This window comes from Typopeltis vanoorti, chromosome 12, assembly GCF_054136105.1.
Source record: "Typopeltis vanoorti isolate ZY-2024b chromosome 12, IOZ_Tvanoo_1.0, whole genome shotgun sequence".
Classification (NCBI taxonomy): Eukaryota; Metazoa; Arthropoda; class Arachnida; order Uropygi; family Thelyphonidae; genus Typopeltis; species Typopeltis vanoorti.
The window spans coordinates 37,378,716-37,406,010 of NC_143560.1; the positions used below are offsets into that span (position 1 = coordinate 37,378,716).

General features: G+C 34.8%; 1 protein-coding gene across 1 annotated transcript; it reads right to left on the minus strand.

The window, feature by feature from the left end:
* Positions 1-8,305: 8,305 nt before the first annotated feature.
* On the minus strand, positions 8,306-24,820 carry LOC150100705 (heterogeneous nuclear ribonucleoprotein D0-like). Its single transcript, XM_090401518.1, has 2 exons — positions 23,595-24,820; positions 8,306-8,374 (listed from the first exon to the last, which is right to left on the minus strand). Exon 1 carries the CDS (start codon positions 24,686-24,688, stop codon positions 23,633-23,635), a length of 1,056 nt encoding a protein of 351 aa, XP_090257644.1. The 5' UTR covers positions 24,689-24,820; the 3' UTR covers positions 8,306-8,374; positions 23,595-23,632.
* Between the last annotated feature and the right edge of the window lie 2,475 nt (positions 24,821-27,295).

Below are 27,295 nucleotides of genomic sequence, written 5' to 3' on the forward strand. Positions count from 1 at the left end.
TGTTATGGAAGTAGCCAGTATTAACTTTATTAAGTCACGTGCACTTAATCACCACCAATTTAAGGAGTATTTGGCAGACATATTTTCGGATTATGAAGATGTGTCTTATTATTGTGAAGTGAGGTGGTTGAGTAAAGGTAAAAAACTATTTTATGATCTGAGACAAGACATTGCAGATTTTATGGACATAAAAGAAAACACAATTAACCAAGTAAAAGATGATGAGTGGGTGTGTGATTTAGCATTCCTTGTAGATGTCACTGGATAGCTAAACGAACTGAATCTTAAATTGCAAAAACAAGGACAATTGGTTCATGAACTGCATGGACATATCAAAGCTTTTTGTAATAAACTAAGATTGTTGAAAAGTCAGATAAGAACCAAAAATTGTTATCATTTTCCTACTCTAGCAACTCATAAAAATATCCCTTATAATTGTTATGGAGATGAACTGAAGGCACTAATAGAGCAATCTGAAATTCCATTTATGCCCAAATCTCTCGAAGACTGTGTTGACTGTTTCAAATATATCTTCACCGGTAGTTGTTCCTTTTAACGGCCGAAGCTCCAATAATTCTTCTGTGATGTTGAAATCCGCATCACCTCCTCGAATAAATATTGCTAGTTGTGCCGTATCGGAGCTGTCATCCAAAGCAATTGAAAATGCTTCCAATCTAGCAATCTTCTCTTTTAAACTTTTTTTGATATCATCAGCCATAATTTCTATCCGTCGGACAACAGTACGTCTCAACAAACGAATATTCTCAAAGTCTTTTTCTTTTCAGGACATATTATACTTGCAACATCCAGCAGACATTCTTTGATAAATTCTCCTTCACCAAATGACTTAGAATGCTTAGCAATTTTTTCGCTTACCACAAAGCTGGCTTTGACAATGTTGTGGTGCTGTGTTCTTTGCTTGTTGAACATTTGCTGCTGGTTATCCAAGTTCTTCTTCAACTTCTGTATTTTTCATCTTTTTGTAGTTTTCCATCAATTTTTGGGTGATCCGCATGTCTCAAAGTCAAGTGTCTCTTCAAGTTGTATTCTTTGAAGAGACACTTTATGTCGCTATACAGTATTTGCTCGTCCGATGGATGTTGATGTAAGTAATGTACCAGAAACTTACAGATGCAACTTATTGAGCTTCAGACAGATTTAGTGCTAAAATCACAATTTAACAACATTGCTTTGACGGATTTTTATAAATTTTATTTGGTGGAAGAATACACAAATTTACGTGCCTTTTCAAGAAAAATCATTTGTCTTTTCGGCAGCACATATGTGTGAACAGTTTTTTCGAGGATGAAATACAATAAATCAAAAATTCGGACAAGAATAACTGACGAAAACCTCGAAAATTCTAAGCGATTATCCTTAAGTAATATTAACGTCAATATTGATAGTCTCGTAGTTGAAGTACAAGGCCAATCTTCACATCAAATTGGTATGTCGTTCATTATATTATAAAATTTATGTAGAGCTTTATACCAAAGCATTATATTATAAATAAATGAAATATGAAGTAGCAACTTGTTTTAATTCATTTAATATTAATTTATTTTATTTAGTAATTTGGTCCGGCCCTTGACTCGGAGACAGAATGATAATTTGGCCCCCAAACTAGGAAAGGTTGCCCATACCTGTTCTACACATTAGTGTTCTCCGCATCATTCCTATAATCTGCTGTGTCGTCCTCACATTTTTAGCAAAATGTCCACAAAATTTCAAGTCTGTATCCACCACAACCCCAAAATATCCCCACCCATCCTATGATCTATATTCCATTTCTGCATCCCAAATTTTAAAACCTTACACTTTGTAACATTAAACTGACATCCCCCCACATTTGCCTACTCAGTCTATTTAGGTCGTATTGCAAAGCTACATCTGCTCTACTTCTCATAACTCTCCCAATTTTGCAACATCTGCAAACAACTGTATCACCATTTAAGTCCTTTCCAGTGTCATTTACATACAAATTAAACAACAATGTCCACAAAAGAGATCCCTGGGACACGCCATTAGTGACTTTCCTCTTCTGGGATATCACTCCTTCATACACAACCTGTTGATACTATCAGACAGCCAATCTCCAGTCCGAAGCTCTAACCTAGTATCAACCCCATCTGTTCCAATTTAACTACTAGTTTGTAATGTGGTAATCTATTGAAAGTCTTTGCAAAATCTAAATATGCTACTGTATATGCATCCTCCTTGTCCAATATATTTGTCACCTTGTTATAATAAGTAAGCAGATTGCTAAAACAGGATCTTCCTTTAGCAAACCCATGCTGTCCATTAAAGAGAATTCTACTGTCATCCAGAGCCTCCATAGCTCAATCGGTATAGACGAAGCCCTTTGGTCAGAAAGACATGGATTCGATTCCCGTCATGATGTGAGGAATCTTTATCTGGTCTCTTTCAATTAAAGGTGAGTTAGCCAGTCTCATATGGAGGTAGACAATTTGTTCTTCTGGAAATTCAGGTTTTTCGTCCCTCAGAACAGGCAAACCAGTCCAATGAACATATGCTGCACAGTCAAAAATACATACTTAATCCCTCGTTGGGTGGGCTCAACCAGTCTTAAGGGGCGGTTGAGGAATGGGGGGGAACCCCACATGAATAAATAAAAAAACTAGCTTCTTCAACACCTTGACAACTCCAGACAAGTAGATTGGTCTAATTCGAAGCCTTAGTCTTATTACCTTCTTTATGAAGCAGAAAAATTTTGCTATCTTTCCATTTCTTTGGAACATGGACTAATCTAACACTCATGTTGAAAATGTACATTAAAAGGTGTTAACTCCTTGGAATATTCCCTCATGACACGTGGTAATATATCATCTAGTCCCATGGCCTTGTCAACATCAAGTTTACTCAATTCCTCATATATCTCCTGCTCAATCACCACCATGGCTCCTCTCCCATTCTCACTGCTCTCAAGCTCTGCATTATTTTACAATCACAAGAATAGAATACTTTTAATGAACTGCTCATTAAACACCTCTACTATATCCTCCTCAGTGTTTATCATTCTCCCATTATCACTGACCAACATCATCTTCCCATCTACTGGCCACATATTGAAAAAACTCCTTAGAATTTCTTTTAGCATCATTTGCTAACTGCTGCTCATACTGCACTTTTGCTACCCTTATTAAGTGAGTCACCTTCCTTTCTTGCTCTTTGTACTCCTCGTGTAGCTAATTATCTCCACTCATCTTGTGCTTCCTCCACAATGACTTTTTTCTTCCAGACTGCATGCTTCACCTCTTCAGTCATCCATTTTACACCTACCTTATTTATTTTCCTGATCTTCAAGAATACACTCAGTCATTGCCTCTGCCAGATAATTCCTGAGTAGAGACCCAGCAGCATTGATTTTCTTCCCACACAATTCCTCATCCCATGATATCGCTGCAAGCTGCCGCCTATTTGCCATAATCACCTGCCTTATGTTTCCACATATAACACTTTCTCACAAAAGTCTTATATGGCTGGCGTTCACCTTAAGTGATCACTTTATGGTCACTGTCACCAACTGAAGAATGAAACACTACATTTACAACAATATCTTCTGATGAAATAATCAAATCCAAGATCCTCAATCCATGTGTGGTCTGTTATGTACTTCTTAAGGTAATTATCCCTTAAAAACTCAAGAAATTCATTCTCTTTGGTTCCTGATGCTGTCTCTTGATTCCAGTCTATATTACCATAATTGAAATAATACACAATGATCACCCTTTTCTTATTAGCCAGACCAATTTGTCTAAATATTTCCTTTTCACCATCTTCCACATTTCCAGGTCAATAGCAACACCCTACTAAACATTTCATCCTCTCCACCTCCACTTCATACCATACTGCTTCAAAACTACTGTCAGTATTCGCTCTTAGCATCTCCACCCCTAGATGGGCATAACTCCTCTGTCATCATTAAGAACACTCCTCCTCCCTTTTTGCTTTGTCTTTGCAAAATACTACATATCCCTTCATATCTATTCCTGCCAGAATGTCATCCTCGTTCAACCACATCTTGCTTTTACCAACAATTTCTGTGCAAATGAATTTATCAATGCTACAATTTCATTCCCCTTGTTTCAAATACTTCCAGCATTTGTAGACATACACACTAGCTCATTTTTGTTTCTATAGCAAGTCCCACTAACCCCACTTGGACATGACTCCACTCACTCTCCCTTATCTATTCCTATCATCACTGATACTACACCCCACCCCAGATCTAAATATCACTCCCACATCCTTGACTTGTCTTAATCCTTTCTTGCACACTCACACATCTACTCCTGAAACCATCTACACTTTTCATGCAGAGTCCCCCCCCCGACCTCACCCATTTTCCTGCACACTGTGTTCCTTCTGTCTTATTCTCTTCACTCGTGCCACTCACATTTCCATTCACAAACTTGCCTACCTTACTCTCCTGCTCTTCCACACCTCTTGCTTCCTCAGATCTCTTACATTCACTTCAGTCATTCTCTCTTGCGGCAACAGTTTCTCCAACTGATTAACACTAAATCCATTCAAATGTAGCCCATCTCTTTTATACAGTTCTATCCACCCCTCAAACTCATCCCACACATTCACAAAATGAATTCCTTTCTCCATACACAACTCTGCTAGCATACCATTCAAAATCTTCACTTGTCTTCTCAACTCATCATTATCATACCTAGGCAACATGCTGACTAACTTACATACCACACTGTTATCTTTCACCCTCCTTAATAGCCTCATGACATCCTTCCTTACATTCTTCTTGCTGCTAGTCACATCATTTTCATATCAACTACCACTATCAACTCTTGTTCGTGTACTTGTATCCAATGTTTCAACCACCCTGCTCATTCTACCTCCCATGTGAATGTATATAAACAAATGATTCTATCTTTAGTGTAACAATAATAAAATCGACTTATATAAACATTGTCATATTTGTACAACATACATAACCAAAAGAATTTAATTGCTATCTTAAAACAGAAATGCAAGCATCTACTGATGAGAAAAGTTATGATTTATCCACGACTCTTAACCTGGAATGGATGGGGGAGAGAAGAATGAAGATACCAAGGAGGGAAACACAAGGTATTTTTGATCAAAATCAGTCTTGCCACAAAAACTACAGATTTTTTTCATGACAATTTAGTATGCTCACAGAATAGTCGAAGCTTGTTAGCTGTGAGATATGCATTGAAATTCAAACAAAACATTAAAATTTACAAAATGAACATATTAAATGAACACAAGTGCAGTTTTTTTTATTATTATTTTATTTTAAGCACAACCTCAGTTAATAGCTTACTGATTACACTCAAAGCAGAGGAATGTTGGACACTGTTGGGCAAGTTGATCTCTTCATGGTCAATCTGGGATTTAACTAGCTGATAGCAAAATAATTGCTCATTAGCAATTAAAAATGTATTTTTCTTGAGATATAATTTTTCTCAATATTATCATTATTCTGAAACTTAAAAAAGTTTGCTTTTTTACCTTATTTACTTTTAATATGTATATTTTTATGTTTTAATATAATTTTTTCCCCTTTTGTATCTGACATGCATATTTTTTCTTTTACATATTTTGTTAATATTCTCTTCAATATAAAATTCATAAGACTCATTCAAATAAATACTGTTTTTAATAGGATGGATAAAGTCAGAGAGTTTGAGGAGATGCAGATTTTAATATATCTGAAAGGATCACAAAAAAGAAAAATGGTTAAGAAGTTTATGCTAATATGTAAATATATCCATACAAAATAAATTGAGCAAATTATATTTTTTTATAGCAGCATTACTTATTTAAAATATTTTCTTATAGAAATAATGTTTCGTATAGATCAGTTTCTTGTCCATTTATAGAAATAATGCTTCATATAGATCAGTTTCTTGTCCATTTATAACAAGAACTTGATTTGATTTTTTTAAATCAATTCTTACATTTAGATATTCTAAAAACTTTAGAGATGAACTGCTTCAAGTTTCTGTGTATTTCAATTGTAAAACAAGTTGTTACAGTGCCTTTAGAAATAGCTAATTGTTGAACTGATCCCAAAAGTCAAGTCACTATTTAGAAAATGTACTCTTATACTGATGAGATAGAATTAGAACTTAAAAAGATAATATATAATTCCAATTAATATAAGATGTTCACAAACCTTCAAAAAGGAAGGGGAGGAAACCTTATAATGATGAGCTCATAGATCAAAAGCATTTTTGGACACTGTATGATAACTTTTGGAAAGACAATCACGGATGTCTATGATATCTACCCTTATCAGAGGACACCACATAAAAGTCAGCTTGGAACTAAGTCCAAGGACTATAAGCTGTACTTAGCATAATACTTAAAGCTTAAAATTTCACAGATGTTGAGTGATATGATGTAAGATTATGTCCAATTTTTTTTAAGGTCTCTCTCTCTCTTTGTAGAACATTTTATAGTTTTCTAAAATATCACAGTACTTATTTTTCTGAATATTCTCAAAGAAAATTTAAAAACTTATGTGCCTTCACTATCCCAAAAGGTGTCATCTACAACTTTTGACCTGCTCCAGTAAGGACTTGGGATGGCACTTAGTTTATGACTTGCAGTGAGACTCGACTTACATTGCTGCAACTGTCTGAAAAATTATGGCTGTTTGTGGTAGCCATAAAAAAGATCCAAACAAATCTCGACATATCATATTCTTCAGCGTGCTATCTTCTGTGTCCTAGTTGTCCTCTCCAAAAGTTTAGAGAATGTTCTTTGGTTGTCACACAGCTGACTTCACAAATTCACTTTTTTTTTTTTTTTTTTTTGATTTTTGTTACTGTGCCATGTAATAGTTTTGTTACATTTCTTTTTGATTATCATCAGCTGTGGTGGCTGATGGTCTACCTGATCTTCTATAAGTATATTTTAACCCATGGGTTAGAAAAATAAAGTTTCTACACACATACAGCAAATGATTTTTGATTAATTTTTCACAGGTTTCTGATTTGATGAAGAACTGAATGATCTGTTGACAAAAACAGACATCACTTGGCCAGTGTCAAAAACTTGCAGCAAAAGGTTTATAGTAAAAAACTGAGTACACCAGGTACAATATTTAGGAATTTCATAAGGCAAACAGATGTTATTTTTTACTTTTCAACCTAATCTTGTAACTGTACTGAACATTTAGTATTCTGTTTTAGCAGAGATGTAACAGAAAAACTACAATGATTTTTTTTAAACCCAGAATTTAACTTGATCCAATTTTCAGTTCAACTTTAAATATTTATTATATGAAAGCTTAATATGCTGTTGTTAAATGGATTGCAAATGCAGTAACAATTTTGTTTCAAGAAGAAAATATTCAGGGAAGTAGTGCAGAATACATACATAATGAAGCATATCATTCTTCAAGTGTTCTCAATCTTAAAATTAATCAGAATTGGGAAAGCAATAAATTCACCTCACTCTCTCATCTCTGCACATGAATACCAACATGTTTTGTTTTTTATATAGCTAACATTTCATTGTGAGAAAAAAAAAAAAAAAAAAACAGCAGTTATTTTATTTTGCAGACATAGACTAGCTGTTTTCCCCTCCCCTACACATGGGCATCAGAATTCAGGTTTCCTATGTAGATGATATTTCATCAAGAATATGAAAAACAGTGCAGATTTCCAATATATTCATCTTGGTAAATATATCTGGCAGGTATCAATGCGGGCAGTTAATGCTATGCAGTGGGAAAAAACACTTCTTGGCAGCAGTTCAACAATACACTCTACATCCAGAATTCAGGACTTAACATTTTCCATAATAATGAAAGCCTTCACTTACTACTGCTCTCTTGCTCCTGATCAAAGTCTTATACAAGTGAATTGTAACTTCTTTGCTTCCACATGTCAGTTTTTTCATTACCATAATCCATTGTGATGTTCTTACAGTTTTAGCAGTGTGACCCATAAACTTCAAGTCTCTGTCTACCATCATGCCCAAATCTTTCAACTCTTCCACTTCCTTCAAAACTGCTACTCCTGACTACATTTTTTTCAGTTCATCAAGATTAACAGTAAAAGAATGTTCAAATTATCCACTACCATGTCTGCAACACTCAAGATGCTGTTTTATTGTGGCTTGCACAAAACAAAAAGAGAACCAATAGTCAAATCTTGAGACTTATCTGTTAGTAGAGAATAACATTAAGAAAAATTTAACTTAATGTGGAAAAAAAAAAAAAAGAAAAACAGTATCAACTTTCTTTTATTTTTTTGCACTACAGGAAATAATTAAGAGCTCTACAAGAACATTCAACTTTTAATTTTAAACATAAAAGGATACTGTTATCTCTATAACACTGTAGTCAGAAATCCTAGAAAAATGCAAAGTTGTTATAATATTGAACTATATAACATAGTAGTCAGAGAAATAAGTAATCCTAGAAATGCAAAGTAGTATTACTGAACTAATACGAAATAGGTTCTCCAAAGAATCCACTACTAGACGGCAACCATTTCAAACTATTGGTTCCATTAACTAGGTAAGTAGACAAGAACTTGTTGGTTGACACTAGTAAACTACAGTGAAGAATTAAAAGCCACTAGTAGCAAAGCAAGAAATGCAATTAACTGCAAAATGCACTGTATTCTTATTAGGGAAAATACCTCAATGCAAAAATAAAATACCTAAAATATTCCATTGGAGATCCGTGGCATTTAGCCCTGAACAGAGGCAACTTAAATTCACTCTCAAAACTCATTCAGAGAATTCGGCATCAACATTTGGGTTATCTGGTCTTTCAAGTAACTCTACAAATCTTCCATTAATTAACGCCACAACTATTTGTTGGACGTTTCTTTCCACTTGGTTGGACTATAATAAATTTAGTTTAATCCTTTATCCAAGTGTAAGCAAACAAAGTTTGCACATGAAGTATCTTCAGGACTGAGGCAAAGGTGGACCAAGCTCTCATCACTCCTTGTCTCAGTATCTCCCATAATGCAAAGCACATCTCCTTGCAGACATGTATAATGCTGTGCATTAAAGGAAGGGTCACTACCCAGACTGGTTTCAACCTTTATTGAGCTCTCGGTAAATATGACTTCTCCATTGCTTCTGCCTTAGTATCACCACTTCTGGGTCTGGCTCCCACTGACGAGACCTCAATAAAGGTCAAAACCGGTCTGGGTAGTGGCCCTTCCCTGAATGCATAGCATTATACATTACGCTATGTCCACATGGAGATGTGCTTTGCATTATGGGAGATACTGAGACAAGGAGTGATGAGAGCTTGGTCCACCTTTACCGCAAGTTGCCTCAGTCCTGAAGATACTTCAGGGCGCAAACTTTGTTTGCTTAACTTGGATAAAGGATTAAACTAAATTTATTATATCCACAGCTATTGTTATAATCTATTCATACATGATACCAGTGTCAACTAGTTGTACAAAAGGAGATACACACTTTTGTCTTCAACACTCCACAAAACACTTTTTGATGAGATACATGTAATTGCCATTGTAACACTCAATTTCCTAGATGCAGACATTCTGCTTATTTACTTTTCCAGACATGAAAAGTAGGCTAACAGAAAACCAAATAGTTATCAAGTTTGAATCAACTGATTTTGTACTCAAAGCACTGTCTATTTGTTAAACACTGCCAACTGGTGCAGAAGTTAGAGATATAGTTTGAAGTGCAGCCAGTCTCTTCCTCAACACATTCCATACACCAGGAAATCTAGGACTTCACTCCAAGATTCACAAATGCAACCAGTTTTACCAAAGCACACCTCTTATGGCCACTGATCTTACCTTTATAGATGCATGTTTCATTCACAAACTTATACTAACTTCTGATTCCATTCCTTCTAAGTTCCTGAACTGTTATCATGGACTTGCTAATGAAATCTCTCACTCACTCACACACACACACGAGGGGTCACAAAAGCTTGAAGACAATGGTGCCATGTACAAACATGGGATTAGGGTGAAAGAAGGAATCTGAAAATGGTTTGAGCAAGGCTGTTCCAAAGATAGCAATAGATAAAATTAATTATTTAGTATTGCTCATATTTTCACATGTTTAGCAAAAAGCAGAGGAATGGTGGTAGTGGACAGACAATTCAGTGAAAACAGTATCCACAAGAACAACTGCAGAAAAAATTGCAGAAGCAGAACATTTGGAGAGAGAGAGAGAGAGAGGGAAGGGGGGGGGGGCTATTTCTAAACAGCGTAGTAAGGGCAGTCAGTCAGAACTGTAATGAGATTTCTTCATCTTTCTTATAATGAAGTAAGACAGGGCTCTAATTTTGGTGGTGTTAAAGTTCACCAGATTATCTGCTCACTCTACTAGAATAGTAAAGAGATCAATGTTAAGACAATGGCTATAGAGATATCAAGGCTTAAATCATTTAGCACTGCAAGGTTTGTTGAATGAAGTAACTCCTAAAGATGAGGACTGTGATTTTGTAGGTTATTAACAAAACTGATAAAGAAGAAAGAAGTTAAAAGAAACTGGTTTATTATAACTATCAAGAACATTTCATTCTTGAAGATTCTGATTGTATTGTGACACTGATGCCAAGCTGTACTTCCAGGTATCAAATTTAATACTGTTAGCAAGCAACAGGAGAGAGTTATGAAATAACGAGTGTATTTAAGTTTTGGTTGTGGGCATTGCCTGGTTGATAACTCAAGTATAACATGTTACGATGACATTCAAAGGGCATAATTCCAATTTCAGATTCCAGCTGTTTTGAATAATGGTTTTGCAGGTTATCTAACAACAGGCTTGATAATGGCTTTAAACTTCTTGACCCATTAAAGAATGGATTCACAAAACTTTTGCTTTACCTCATAAAGAAGCATTTCGTAATAGAGAATGAAACAGCAGTGAAAATCTGTGTCAAGAAGTATTCGATTTTGGAAGTAATTTATTAGACTAATTGATGCTATTATACAGTAGTGTATATCACAAATAAAAAGGAGAGCACAAGCAAAAAGTTAATAAATAATAGCTTAATGAATATTTATCATGAGTAGCTGTGATCATTATAAATGGATTTAAATTATTACAAGCAACAGATTATTTGTAATGGTATGGGATATGTTTACAGAAAGTAAATCTATGCTTCTGGTTTGCTGAATATGCAGTTGTAAGCAAGCTCAATATGAAAATGTATGCATAACACTTAAATTATTCAAAATTTCTGCATATTTATAAATGTAACTATTGATTTCATATTCAAAAACATAACCCCCCTTTGTGATCATTAACAGCAAGAAAAGATGAGCTCTAGAATCGCCTTTCCAGATATTAATGTTCTAGACGTCAAGAATCTAATTCTTGACTGTTGCTTGTAATTATATCACAGTAATCCACATAAGCAAAGTAATATTCTAAAAGAAATTCAATATAAACTATCCACTGCAACAAACTATTCCCAGCCTCTACAAGTCTGCTATGGTGAAAGTCAAGTGCAAAATATTTGTTACTTCACACTTAGTATAAGCATGTGTACAATGCAAAATAAAACACTGGAAACATATGAAAGCTGTAGCTCAGTGGAAGTGGCACTTGCATCCTCTGCACTTGGCCACACGAAGTCAGACTTATAGTTCAAATCTTGTTGTCGACTGGAGTTACTTTCTGGAGCCGCCATAGTGCAACTGGAAGAACAGCAGAACATTGCACCCTTCGAATGGAAAAGACCTGGGTTTGATTCTTGTCGTGATGAGGATTCCCCCTCACCATGACAAGATGAGTTGAAGGTGAGTTAACCAATCTCATACAGTGGTAGCAGATTTTTTTCTCCCAGAAACTCGAGTTTTTCATCCTCCATACAGATAAATTGGCCTTCAGAACACGTGCAACTTACAAACAAACAAACAAAAAAAACTGTTGTTGGTGATGATGGGCAATAGATGCCGTTGATGGTAGTAGCAGTGGAGTGGATGAGAGGTAATTAGCGAAGTAGAGTAGTGTGCCCTCCCGTGATGAGTCCTTGGACTCCCTGGGGGTGTCACATAGTAATAATAATAAATTCTGCATATAAGGAACACCTTATGATTAGTAATATTTTACAGAAAAACTGAGAAAAGAGACTGATCCTTTACTTCCTCATGAGGAGAATGTCCCAATGTTAAGTGGCTACTCAACTTGCAAAACAATTAGGTTACAGGAAATATTCTTATCCTACCTTTGTTCCTGATCACTATAGAGTGGAAGTGTGTCCATTCAAAATCAATGATAATGATTTCTAACAAACATTTTCTCATCCATGAATAGCCATATATGAGAAAGATATAAGTCTGTGCTTGCAACTGCATTATCTGGATGCAATCTCTTTTTAGATTTACTGGAAATAGTAGCAAGAGTAACTAAATGATAATGTGCAATTAATAACTATTTGGCAGAACTAATATGAACAGTTAATGGTCAGTGATTAATGCCAGAAGTTGGGGGAAGAAAAAAAAATCCTTCCTGCTATCCTAAGGTAGTAAGAGCATATGGGTGATGTATGCTGGTGGTTTAAATTATCAGAAGAGCCTCACCAGGTATAAAGGGCACATCAAGGTATTACAAACCAGGTAAAGTGGGAGAGAGAGAGAAACAATATAAAATGTAGTCGCTATCCAGATTGACTTGAAGAACACTGGAAATGGAACATACTGAAGACTAGAAGGTGGAACTTTGGTTCCTTATATCAAAATCTAGAACTTAATCAGATAAATATAAAATCTGCATATATTGAAAAGAAAAAAAAAGGGTAAAGGAATGTATATAACTGCAGTGTTTTTTCACTGCAGTTAAAAAACGTATTTTTTAACTGCAGTGAAATAGAGAAAAAATAGAGCTAATGCTGGTGTGGAAATAATGATACATTAGTATTTTCAAAATGAGATAAAATAATGAGAATATGCATCCCTAAGAATACCAAGAATAAAATTTTGATGTTCACAGCCTGAAGGAAAACCAAAAATAGAAACTTTTGAATTTTTTGAAACATAAGAGAAAACTGAGAATACTTTAATTGCAAGAGTCAACACATGTGGCAAAATAAGAGTACATGTCTAGCATATATTATATAATAGCAAATAGAGCAGTAAAACTGATGTAATATTTGACATTAGCCATTGGAAGTGTTCATAGACTACTGACAGAAAAATTTAGATGCTGACAAACTACAATATGAAAAGCAAAATAAGGAAATAAAATGGAAGCACATTTAATGTGGAATATTGCAAGAATACTTTCCTAAAAACAGAATAAAAGAGCAAATTCAAAAAGACTATCAGCGCTACAAAAAAACTGGAAAATGCCAAACAAGATGGAGACCCCATATATATAATGAATACACGAAAATTCTATTTTTTTTTTTTTAAGGCATTTAATGTTTATAAGATTGTAATACCTCTGTAGTACAACTGGACAACAGAACGCAGCACCGTTTGACTAAAAGATCCTAGTTCAATTCTCACTGCTATGAGCAAATTGTTTTTTACTTTATGCATAAGGGAAAAAAGCGCTGAGCTGAATATCTTCAACTTCGATATCAGGCTTTATGAAACTTTCCTTAATAAATGTGTTCCATATAGATGATGAATAAACAGTGGAGATAATATGAACTCTTATCATGTGAACCTGATTTACCACCTTGTTGTATTTCCTTCAATTCTAACTGCATGTTTTTAGGAACTCAAAAAAAGTGAAGCTTTTTTGAGTTCCAAAACATCATATTGGAGACACTGTAATACAGGAGGTGGAGGAAGTGTGTGATCTTGGTGGATAAAGAATTGAAGTTCAAGGGACGGACATACTGCAAAAATAATAAAAACAGCACAAAGAAATGCCAGTATACTAAGAACACTGACAAGAAGAAATAAGGATGTGGTCATTCCACTGTACAAGGCTTTGATTAGACCACATCTGGACCACTGCACATCGATTTCATCACCTGCGTTCATAGGTAAGAAGCAAGCAGTGGAAAAAGTTCAGAGGTGAATTACAAAAGCAATATCGGGATTGTGGAATACTGACTATAAAGACAGGTTGGAGAATGTAGATTACAGACATTAGTCAACAGGCAGAAGAGGGGGGGGGTGATATGATTGAGACATAAATTGCTAAGGGGTGCTTATCAAATAGATACCAAGAATATTTTTCAAAGGGTTGAAGGAGAGAAAGAGACAAGCGGTCATTCTTGGAAGTTGTATAAGGGGTGTGGTGCATAAGAGAGTGTGGCATGACTTTTTTTTGCATGAAGGGTGGTTGGTGAGTAGAACTTATTGCCAAATGAGATAGTGAGTGCGCAAACATTGAACCAATTTAAGATGAGGTATGATTAACATTATCTCTGTTAGAATCCATCTTATTATTGCCTCCTTGATGAGTTTGAATGATACCAGAAATGATATGAAGGAGAACATATCCATGTGTTTGTTGAAGATGCTACTCTGCTCTGGGGTAGATAATAGTAAATAAAGATGATATAAAGATCATGCAGGATGATTTGAATAGTGACAATGTGGGTAAAGGATAATTAATGCCAATTGTAAAGCGGCCAAGTATATAGTTAACAACTCTGGGCTAAAAAAGATTCAAGCTATATATTATGCTCCTTCGTGCGTTGAGGCTTAAGTGCTGTGAGGACATCATGTTGGAGACTTAATGAAATATATACAACACTCGGCCAATTTTTAATGCTTCCAAGACATCTTCAGGGATTACAAAAAACTAATCTAACACACGCTCAAATACAACACAATACTAAATGAAACACGTGACTAAAATTCCTATCTAGGTGGTGCGTCCTCTATGGTGGACATTTATAGGTTGCCTAGAATGTAAGGTGGGATCTCTGATAATTAATGTTTCCCAAATTTTGGGAAGTTTTATGCAACCATATTTATTTAAATTCAGTTGATTTCTGAGTGCCACTGCAGATTCTAAAAACAGTCTTTCTTTTTTTTAATTTACTATGGTGGAGGATGGTGTTTTTTTTCCAGGAGATCCTGTGGGTTGTATCCAAAACACGGCTAAGACTATTTTTAGGATCTGCTGCGCCACTCACAAATCAAGAGGTTAAATTACCACCTAAATGGCACTACAAGTAACAAGAACAGAAAGAAAAATTGAAACGTTTATAAAACTAGACTATTGAATGACATAAATGTACAATGGCTATATGAACAAAGAATTAACCAATATCTAGATAAAAAAAACAAAATGAAGAAATAGAATGGTTTAATATAAAAACGATACTAAATGCAGCAGCAAATGAAAGCTTAGGAAAGACCAAAAAATTCAATAAAAGAAAAAAACTGGAGATCTGGGATGATACAATCAAAGAAATAATCAAAAAGAAAAAAGAAACCTATCACAAATGGTTAAGCAGTAAAAGATTAGAAGATGAAATAGAATATAAAAGAATAAGAGCCATAGCTAAAAGAGAAGTCAGAAAAAGACAGAGAATCATGGAATAAATTTGTTTCTAATTTAGAACATGATTTATATAAAATAAGACCCAATGTATATAAGATTTTGAAACACCTAAATGCAGATACCAAAGAAAACATAAAATTAAACACTGAATTGAAATTAGAAGAATTTCTAAATTACTACAGAGAACTGTGACAAATATTTTAAAAAAGACAACTGGCAAACAATTAACGAAAATGAAAAGAAATAACTGAAGAAGAATTAGAAATCAGCCTGAAAGAAACAAGAAACGGAAAATCACCTGGAAAAGATAAGCTAGGTTCAGAACTATATAAATATGCAGGAACAAGATTCAAAGAAAGACTCTTATTATTTTTAAATAAAATTTACTCAACTGGTATCCCCCCCTCCAATAGAATGGAAAAAAGCAATTGTGATTCCTATCTTTAAGAAAAGTAATAGAGATGACCCTAAAAACTATAGAGGTATCAGTATACTAAATTCCTGTTACAAAATATATAGCAGAATCTTAAATAACAAACTAATTCCGAAAACTTTTCTAGAGGTACAGAATGGATTTAGAAAAGGACGATCATGTATATACCCGGCCTTTTGCCTAAAATTAATAATAGAGAAAAGAAGAGAATATAATTTAGAAACACATATTGCATTTATTGACTTTGAAAAAGCATTTGACAAAGTTAAAAGAAATATATTATTTAACATATTAAAAGAAAGACAAATACCACATAATATCCTAAAAGCTATCACAAGTATATATGAAAATAATCAAATACAAATAAGATTAAATCACGAGCTATCATATACAAGAGAGATAAACCAAGGGGTCCGACAGGGATGTCCCCTCTCAGCAACTCTTTTTAATATCTACTTAAATGAAATAATAATAAAATGGAGTAAAAATTTACATCAAGGAATTAAACTTTCACCTACAGTTAACTTAAACACTCTACTCTTTGCAGACAACCAAATAATAATTACAAATTCTGAAGATAACTTACAGAAAGCTATTTTAAATCTAAATGAGATATCCAAAGATTATGGTACGATAATATCAACGGAAAAATCAAAAACTATGGCCTTTAAAGGACAAGATCCAGCAAGAACTAAAATAGTAATAGATAACAAGATCTTAGAACAGGTGAATTCATTTAACTACCTAGGATGGATGATCACATATGAAAATTAAAAAGATATAAACGTAAAAATTGCAAAATATTTAAAAATAATAGGTGTAATTAACTCTATATTTAAACCAAACCTAGTTCAAAAACAAATCAGACTAAAAGTATACAATACATTAGCCTTACCGGTCTTAACGTATGGAAGCGAAATCTGGACAAAAAAACAAAAAGATAAACAAAGATTAACAACAGCAGAAATGAAGTTTATGAGAAAAACTGCAGTGTATACCCTATTTGATCACAAAAGAAATGAAGAAATTATGAAAGAATTAAACCAAGAACCAGTAATAGAGAAAATTAAAAAATATAAACGTAAATGGATGGAACACGTTCAAAGAATGAAAACAGAAAGATTACCAAAACAAGCCTTAAAGTACAAGCCATTAGGAAAAAGAAAACCAGGACGTCCTCTTAAACGATTCAACGATGACTTCTAAGGCCGGAACAGGCCATGCTAGGCCTAAACCCTTGATACGTATGATGATGATAAAACTTCCCAAAATTTGGGAAACATTATCAGAGATCCACCTTACATCCTAGGCCACCTACAAACACCCACAGAGGGCTCATCACCTAGATAGGACTTTAGAGCCACCCACGTGTTTCACTTAGTATTGGGTTGTATTTGAGTGTGTGTTACATTAGTTTTTTGTAATCCCTGAAGATGTCTCAGTGACTGAGATGAATTATTGGAAGCATTAAAATCAGTTTTAATCATTTCCGAGTGCTGTATATATTCCATTAGGCCTCCAACATGATATATATTATATTGATTGGCTTGTGCTACATGAAGTTGATGAGGTCAGCGATTTTTTGGATGATGTGGAAAGAGTTGAAGCTCAGAGGATGTAATATAAGTGGACAAAACAGCATAAAAGATCATTTGGAAGTTTTACACACTGAGAAGCAGAAACAAGGAAGTTATCTTCTTTAATATAAGGCACTGGTAAGCGATATCTACCGTTAGCAGATATGGTCACCTATCTCAATGTCGATGCTGCTGAAAAGATGGACTACTGAATAAGTAGTGAGATAAATTTCTATGGGATACAAATTTGGTTCATAGAGAGAAAAGAGAGGTTATGGCAGAAACATAAGTTACTAAAAAAAAGTTTTTATATGATAGATGAAAAACTTGAATATACAACAGGGAGTAGAACTAGGAGTAATTCCCAGATGTTAAATGTGGTTAATAAGAGTGTGAGAACTAGATTTTTTACTTGGAGAGTAGTTAGTTCAAGGAGGCATGATAAGCATTGTGTGAATAATGGTTACCATAGACACAATGAATCTTCAGACTCTATAGTGTTACCCACATAATGCCTATATTTTACTGCTTAACCATTTTTCTTGATATATCATTTTCAAGGATGCACTAGAAACATACAGATAGCACAGATGACACACACACACACACACACTTTCAGGAGAGGAAGAGAGATTTCAAAACAAATACATTTACACACATAAATTTGTGCAAATCAATTTATATGTGAAAATATGTCCTTTACTGTCAATTCAAATATTCCTCACTAATAACTCAGTAAACTACAGTAATCTCCAAAAAATGTCCTGCCATTAGAAATAATGCAAAAATGGAAACACACTGACTTATTGCTCTGTGTGTGGGATGAAATTATAATCACTCAAAGCATAAAAATATTTGTTACAATAACCACCAGATATGATCCTACTAAATCCAATGGATGATATTTGCCTAATATTTGATCATGTGAATTCGTGTACTATTTTTTTAAATATTTTTCAGCACACATGAAACTAAACCATTACCTGAGTAATCTATTTAAAATACAAGCTCTAATAATATGCTATGGCAACAGTATTTAATTGATAATTATGCATAGCTTATAGTAATTATCTAGATGGGAGGCAATAAATGTGTTCAGTTTTATATTCTTATTCACTTTTACTGATCAAAATATATAATTTTTAACAAATGTTCACACTTTTACTAAATGCTATATGAATCTCAGCAAGCTCACAACAAGATGCGTCTCATGCCTTTGTTAGACACATCTCAGCATGAACATTAAATTAGATCTAAATGCTTACATAGAGCATTGAGGGAGTCCAATTAAAAGGGTGTTAAACAGTCAGGTGATCTTTAGGTTAAGCTAGACAAGCTAAAATTAACTTTTGATTTATTTATTTTTTAAATGCCTGATACCCATTTCTGTGGCCATAGAGTTCAAACAAAATAATTCCAAGTGAAATTATAGCTAAATAGGATGACTAGTAAAAAGCAAAATTAGTATGTCCTAATTAAGTATGTCCTGACAAATAATATCCTAAAAGCTGTCACAAGTATATATGAAAATAATCAAATACAAATAACATTAAATCATGAGCTATCATATACAAGAGAGATAAACCAAGGGGTCCGACAGGGATGTCCCCTCTCAGCAACTCTTTTTAATATCTACTTAAATGAAATAATAATAAAATGGAGTAAAAGTTTACATCAAGGAATTAAACTTTCACCTACAGTTAACTTAAACACTCTCCTCTTTGCAGACAACCAAATAATAATTACAAATTCTGAAGATAACTTACAGAAAGCTATTTTAAATCTAAATGAGATATCCAAAGATTATGGTATGATAATATCAACGGAAAAATCAAAAACTATGGCCTTTAATGGACAAGATCAAGAACTAAAATAGTATTAGATAACAAGATCTTAGAACAGGTGAATTCATTTAACTACCTAGGATGTATGATCACTTATGAAAATGAAAAAGATATAAACATAAAAATTGCAAAATATTTAAAAATAACAAGAGTAATTAACTCTATATTTAAACCAAACCTAGTTCAAAAACAAACCAGGCTAAAAGTATACAATACATTAGCCCTACCGGTCTTAATGTATGAAAGCGAAATCTGGACAATAAAACAAAAAGACAAACAAAGATTAACAACAGCAGAAATGAAGTTTATGAGAAAAACTGCAAAGTATACCCTATTTGATCACAAAAGAAACGAAGATATTATGAAAGAATTAAACCAAGAACCAGTAATTGAAAAAATTAAAAAATATAAACATAGATGGATGGAACACGTTCGAAGAATGAAAACAGAAAGATTACCAAAACAAGCCTTAAAGTAAAAGCCATTAGGAAAAAGAAAACCAGGACGTCCTCTTAAACGATTCAACGATGACTTCTAAGGCCAGAACAGGCCATACTAGGCCTAAATCCTTGATACGTATGATGATGATGAGTATGTCCTCAATCTTACAATTGATATAAATTTGCAATATTCAAATCTATAAAAATGAATTCAGTATTTATAAGAACAGAATTTGGAAAATATTAACACAACTATAGTGAAAAAACAATGATCTGATAAAACACCACTCAATGTTTTATCAGATTTAATTACTAAAATTATCCTTTTTTTTTTTAATATAATAAGTGCCCACTCAGGCTCCAAAAGGGCCTTGCCTACTCCTTATAAAGAATAAAAGGAGTTAGCTGATGATTTTTTTTTTTTTTTTTTTAAATATTTCACATCAGGTGATGAAACTAACCACTGAAGCATTTTCAGAGTGATAAAAGATTTCAACCCACAGCCTGCTGGCTGCAAAACAGATGCCATCCACTTGGCTGCCCACGGATGGCAATTATATAAAGTAATTAAAATCTGATATTCTGCGAAAGTTGAATTTTCTGGTATGTTGAAAAACTAACATTTTTCTGAGGATTATGCATAACTGTTGGTTATTATGCATATTATTTGATTTAAACATTTTCACCTTGATACACAAGGTGAAAATTTTTAAATCAAATACACCCAATTATTATGTGACAACCTGAAGAAGTCCCAGGACTAATCGTGGGAGGGAAACCTACTCTACTGCACACATCTAATGTCTCTCCTACTTAATCCTCCAACTATACACAACACTACTACTATCAATACACAATGCTATCTACTGCCCAACACCACCAGTAATAGTATTTTGTTGTCTGTAAATTGTGTTTTTTTAGCCGATTTGCCTGTACATGGGATGAAAAACTTAGCTCCTTCTGTATGAACTCTGCTAACCCACCTTCAATTGAAAAATGAACACAAAAAAGATTCCTCTCATTATGATGAGAATCGAACTCAAGTCCTTTCCTTTCCCTTTGATTGGAAATATCCCATTGTTCTTCCAATTGTGCTACAGAAACAAATATTCTCATTATTAAGCTTAACGGCATAAATACAGCACAGAACAATAAAATATAAGTTTACTTCTATTTTACTGTTCCTCTGTGCTGTATTCATTCCATTTAACCTAATAACAAGTTTAAACCAGCATGCAAAAAGATTCAAGGACTCGCTGCAGGAGGACTCCACTACATTCAACTTGCCATCTCCCCTATTTACTCTTCTGATTACTATTACCACCACAACATTAGCACTACCGTCCACACAGAGCCATCTACTAACACCAACAACAGTATTTTTGTCTGTAAATTGTGTGTGTACGCATGCAAGTTTATATATTAAAAATAAAAATGCCCACAGTGTGCATTCATTCCAAAAGGAAAAAGGAAGAAATATACTCACATATAAGTTTCAGACTTCCATCAACTATATTTGTAATATGCCAAATGAGTTCCTAATCTTAAGTGTAATTGGAGATAAAATATACTTTCTTGTCCCACTTTTAAATTACCTTAAAGTAAATTTCTGACAATTAATGTGATATTTACAATTGTTGACTGCTGCTGTTCTTAACCAACTTCTCAGTCAGTAACAATACATGCAAAGATGATCTCTGCTCCTAGTGATTTTTATGCAGTTACTCATGATGTAGCATAGATACACTATCATAGACAAAATCATTAACTACTTATGAACCATTAACAGTTAAGATACAGTTCAAGCAACATTTCGTATTAAGTTGGTCAGAGAAGGAGAAAATGTAAGGCAGACAATTGCTGGCATGTTAATTTAATGCCAATTTCAAAAGAGGAACAATTCATTTGTTCGCTGATGATGCAAAGTTGCGTAGGGCAATAGTAAACGCAGATGTCAAAATCTTGCAGGATGATTTGGATAGATTGTAGTTCTGGGCTAAGGAGAATGGATGTCAATTTAATGTGACAAAATGTAAGGTTATGCATTTTGGGGTGAAAAGATTAGCAGCAGTATACCACATTGGTGGAACTGTACCCCAGGAGATTGATGAGGCCAGGGACTTGGTGGATAGGGAGATGAAGTTTAGGGGGCACATTGCAAAAGTGTCTAAATCAGCTCATCAACTCACTTGGTTGTTGAAAAATACTTTGACGAGCAGAGACAAGCAAGTTATTATTCCTCTGTACCAAGCCTTGATAAGACCTCATCTCGACTACTGTGCCCAGATTTGGTCACCTAGGTTTCTTCTTGATGGGGAGGAGGTGGAGAGGATCCAGAGGCGCGTGACCAAAATGATAGCAGGTCTATGGAATGAACCTTATGAGAATAGGTTGAAGATTTGTGGGTTGCAGAAATTGGCTGATAAGCGGAAAAGGGGAGATATGATTGAGACATTCAAATTGCTGAAGGGTTTCTATAGGATTAATTCAGAGGATAGTTTTGAGAACAGGACTGGTAGTGGGAGAACTAGGGGACATCTATGGAAGCTGGGCAAGAGTGTGGTTAGCAAGGGTGTTAGAGCTGGGTTCTTTACTTTTAGAGTGGTAAATGAGTGGAATAAGCTGCCAGAGTCTGTTGTGGGTGCTGTGACAATGAGTGAGTTCAAGGCAACGTATGATAGATACTGTGAGAATGCCGAATAGTTGTGTGGACATGATGTTTAGGGCCTCCCTCAATGAGTTTAAGAACTCCCTGGAGTCGCCGTAATAATAATAATAATAATAATATAAATAGTGAAGCAGGATAACAATTGGATTAATGCTGGCTTTTATCCTATTTTGCAAGAAACAACTGAGTATACCGTTCCGTGACTAGCATACTATGAATTGCATACACACATGGAATCACTATGTCACGAATTCAATTACAACTCTATACACCACTTGATCAGCATTAATGTCTCATAAAAGATTTCTGTTATTTTTTCAATATCTAGCAAAAAGCTAGTTTGGGCTGACTTTGATTTTTTTAATTTTATTTCTTGTTAAAGAGTTCAACTTCCATTCCATTCATGTGTAGTCTCCTATCTAGGAGGCCGACTACCATGATGTTACTCATGGTTAACTATGGACATAACAACATGTGGTAAGGACCCTATCTCTTCGACATATTGCCATAAGTATTCATGACTATAGCCGTGTGTGTTCACGGGGCCAGCTTGCCTGTTTTGAGGGACGAAAACCAGTTTCCAGGTGAAAAAAACCCTCTACCTCTGTATGACACCTACTAACTCACCTTTAGTCAAAAGAGACCAGATAAAGGTTCCTCCCATCATCAACGGGAATTGAACCTAGGTCTTTCAGACCAAAGGGCTTCGTCTATATTGACTGAGCTATGGAGGCTCAAAGAGTGCAACTAGAATCAAACAAGAAATATGCAGATATACCTGCAAAGGAAAACTGATAAGTAATACTTCATGTTTTAGGTGTACTGCAGAATATGTGCCTATTTATTGCTTTGTATGCATCAATGATCTGTATGCTTCTTTAACAAGACCACTCAGAATGAATGGTGAAATTTGATATCTTTATGGACTTTTGTCAAGCTATTTCATTTTAAAGGAATAATGTGATCCAAAATTGTGAAATTGACGTATCTGAGATGTTCATGGCGCTTGCTACTAATTTCAAATGATATCTGCTGTGACAATTATATGTGAAACTTCTGAAATTTCACAATTAACATATTAAGGTTATGTAATTACCTAAAGCCACACAACACATTTCCTTTTTAAATAAAGAATTTATTTTCCATTAAAAAATACATTTGTAAACATACATAAAGCAAACATACCTCATATAATGGTAATATCTGCTAATAATATTCACACATTATCGAGGATATGGGTGATATCCTTGGATAGCGCTTGCATGGGTTACTTTGCCATACGAACTGGGATCCTGTGCTCCATACGTCTGATAAGCATCAACTGTAGGTTGAGTTGTTTGCTGGTAGGTGACTGCTGGTGCCGTAGACTGATAAGCAACATATGGCTTATAATCCTGAGAAACAACTGCTTGTACAACATTGTAATTATTCTGCTGCTGTGGTTGTTCATTGGAAGGTATAGTGCTTCCTTGGCCATAATTCCAACCCATGTACCCATAAGCATTGTATCCATAAGCCTGAGTGTTAGTGGTAACGGGTTGAACATAACCACTGTTCCAACTACCAGTTACGTTACTTTGATTCTGTCCATAAGTACCGTAATAATACCCTGAACTATTCGCAGTTGATGGAGTAGTAATCTGAATGGGCTTTGAAACCTTCTTCACATCACACTCTCTTTTTCCAATCTGTTGTTTTGCCTGTTTGCAAGCCTGTTCAGCAGCTTCCTCGGTCTGAAACGTTACAAAACAAAATTGCCTTCGTTTGTTCTTTACTTTGTCAAAAGGAAGTTCAACGCTCTCTACACTTCCAAATGTTTCAAAATAAGTCCTAATATCATTCTCTGTTAAGGTAGGTTCAATACCACCTACAAAAATCTTCCTAACACCAAGTCTTCTAGTAGCCCTTTTCACATCAACTTGCTTACCCTTAAGAGTATGTGGTACACAACTCAATGCAGAGTCCGCTGCCTGACGAGTAGCGAATTTGAGAAATGCAAAACCACGTGACCTTCCTGTACTGAAATCTGTTTTAATATTAGCTTCATGCACCTCCCCAAATGTGGAAAAGTAACTTCTCAAATCATTTTCATCAACATCCCATCCAAGTCCACCAATGAATAGTTTTCTTGAATCCTCCAGTGCTACCTTTTGAAGGGCTTTATCGGTCAGCTTTGACGATCCTAACATGGTGCCCGCCACTTCTGTATTCTGACACAATGAATTCGAACTTTCATTAGCCCCGACATCATAGGTCATGTTTCCATTCTGCTGCTCCATATTCACAAATTATTAAAAGTCACTCTCAAAATATTAACGTACAAACTCAGTAAATTCTCTAAGATATAAAACACATACCAGACCATAAAATTCTTGTCGTAATCACTTACACCACACTTCTAAGTAACGACACTAAGCCGTCGTTACAAAAATTTTGCAGAATTCTGTCAAATTATCAGTAGACGGATGGAAAAACCAGTAGATTTCGAACATTTGTTTTGAATTATTAATTGGGGGAAAATGTATTTATTTATATATTATGAAATGCAAATGCAGATAAAAAAATATATTTAATTATTATAAACTAAAAATTGCTTATACACATATACAGGTCACAAGGCTAACCTCGGATATAGTGCAAATAAAAAGGTTTATATAACAGCATTGGACTTCCATTATTTTCTTATTTTTATTGCTGTAGAGAATAATGAAGAGAATAATCACCTCACTTACGATGCAGTATTATCTATTGGCGTTTTCCAAATATTTTGTGTTAAAAGCTGTATTTAAAAGTATACGTTCAAGCTACGACTCGAAAAAGAAATGTATTTCTTTTTCGAGTCGTAACTTGACTTTGCGTTCTTCCAGTTAGGACTCATCAAAGGTGTGCAAAGATGTCTACATGTATAAGTAGAGAAAAATAGAGATCTGCAATTTGTCCAACTGTGTCATGCTGCAGACAAGAGTATACAAAAGAACATGCAGGTAGATTATTATGTCTTTCCACGAATGCTAGGAGTATTAGAAACAAAGGGGTAGGGTTTGTTGCCTGTCAATATGTTGGGTCCTTAGATTTGTAGGCATTAGTGAGACCTGGCTATCAGAAACAGACATAATAACTGGCATCGAGTGTAAAGGGTACAGTATTTTGAGAAAGGATAGACGGAGGGGATGTGCTGCTAATGATATCGGATGACTTGAATCCAGTTAGAGTTGAGACCTATGAGCATTTCATGTGGCAGTAAGTTTGAATCTAACAAGATCAATTGCATAGCGGGGTGTTATTACAGACCTGATTGATCGGTTGCTAGTGATGAAGAAATACATCGCCAAAGAGATAAGATAACCGTGAAAAGAATAATCATAATGGAAGACTATAATTATCCAAATAATGATAGGGTAGAAGTGGAATCTCATGAGAAGAATGAAAATGCATTTATTGAGCTGTTGCGGGACAACTTCCTCAAACAGCATGTGACAGAAGGAACTCGAGTTCAAAGCGTGTTAGATTTGATTGCAGTGTCAGAGGGCGTTTCAGTTAAAGATATGACTATTCTGCCTCCGATTAGTGACAGTGCTCTTGCGGTACTCACTTGAGAAGTGATTAAGTTTATGAATTTTCCATCCAGAAAAAGGTTACATGCTGAACTACAAAGCAGGAAATTATGACCATCTGAGGATTATACTAAGTTTCGTGGAATGGGATTGGTTGATAGATGGGACGAATATCGACAGTACATAGAAAGCATTTAAACAATACTTAAATGATGCTATATCAGAGTGTGTACCGAGAGTTCGAATAATAAATAGGGTAGGAGTCAAATAGATGTGTAATCTTATTAAGCAAGAGATTCGTAAGAAAAGGATGATGTGGAACGAATAATACCATGTGTATTAGGATGATGTGCATTATAAAAATTATAAGCAGCAAGCTAGAATGGTCACAACTGTTGTACGGCAAGCAAAGTGCGTATGAAAAGAAACAGGCCCTACATGCTAAAGACAACTCACAAGAATTCTATCGATATGATATAAGTAAAAGAAAGAATGAATTTGAAAGAACTTCGAAATGCAGATGGCATGAGGGTTACAGATGCAGAAGAGGTTGTTCAACTAATGAGGGCCCATTTCTTTAAAGCTATCAACCAGGAGTACTCGACATTGAGCTCACTGCTACCTGGATGAATAAACTTAGATTTATGAAAACTAGGTATTAGAGCTGTTGCGCAAGCTGAATAAAAATTCAACAATAGTGACAGATTGAACATCACCACGTTCAGAATTCAGCTGAACAGGCTGTTCGTTTGACCAGGCTGTATAATATGAGTGTCAGAACAGATAAGATTCCACTGGAATAGGAGGAATGTATGGTAATTCCATTGTACAAGGGTGGTCCAAAGACTGGTTTATCCAACTATCGACCAATTAGTATCTCAGGTGCGGTGGTGAAGATTTTTGAAAAATTGGTCAGAGCTCACGTTCTGAAATGGGTTGACAGTGAATCTCTAGTTTGCAATGAGCAATATGGTTTTACTAAGGGAAGGTCATCTTTAAGCAACTTGCTCACATTCTATAAGACTGTTACCATTGAACTAGACAAGTGGAATGTACACATCATGATAATTCTGGGTTTTACTAAGGCTTTTGACAGAATGCAGCATGGTAGACTGTTGTATAAATTGGAGAATATGGGTGTGATTATCGAATATTACTGTGGATAAGACGATGGCTGATTGACTGACAGATATCAAAAAGTGGTATATGGGGGGTGATGTGAGTCTGCAAGATTTAACGTAACATTTGGACTACCACAAGGATCAGTGCTTGGTCCACTGTTATTCAATCTATACATTAGTAGTATTGGGAAGGATTTAACAAGCGACACAC

Excerpts from the sequence above, each read along its gene's own strand:
- LOC150100705 (XM_090401518.1), bottom strand. The coding sequence starts at position 24,688 with ATGGAGCAGCAGAATGGAAACATGACCTATGATGTCGGGGCTAATGAA.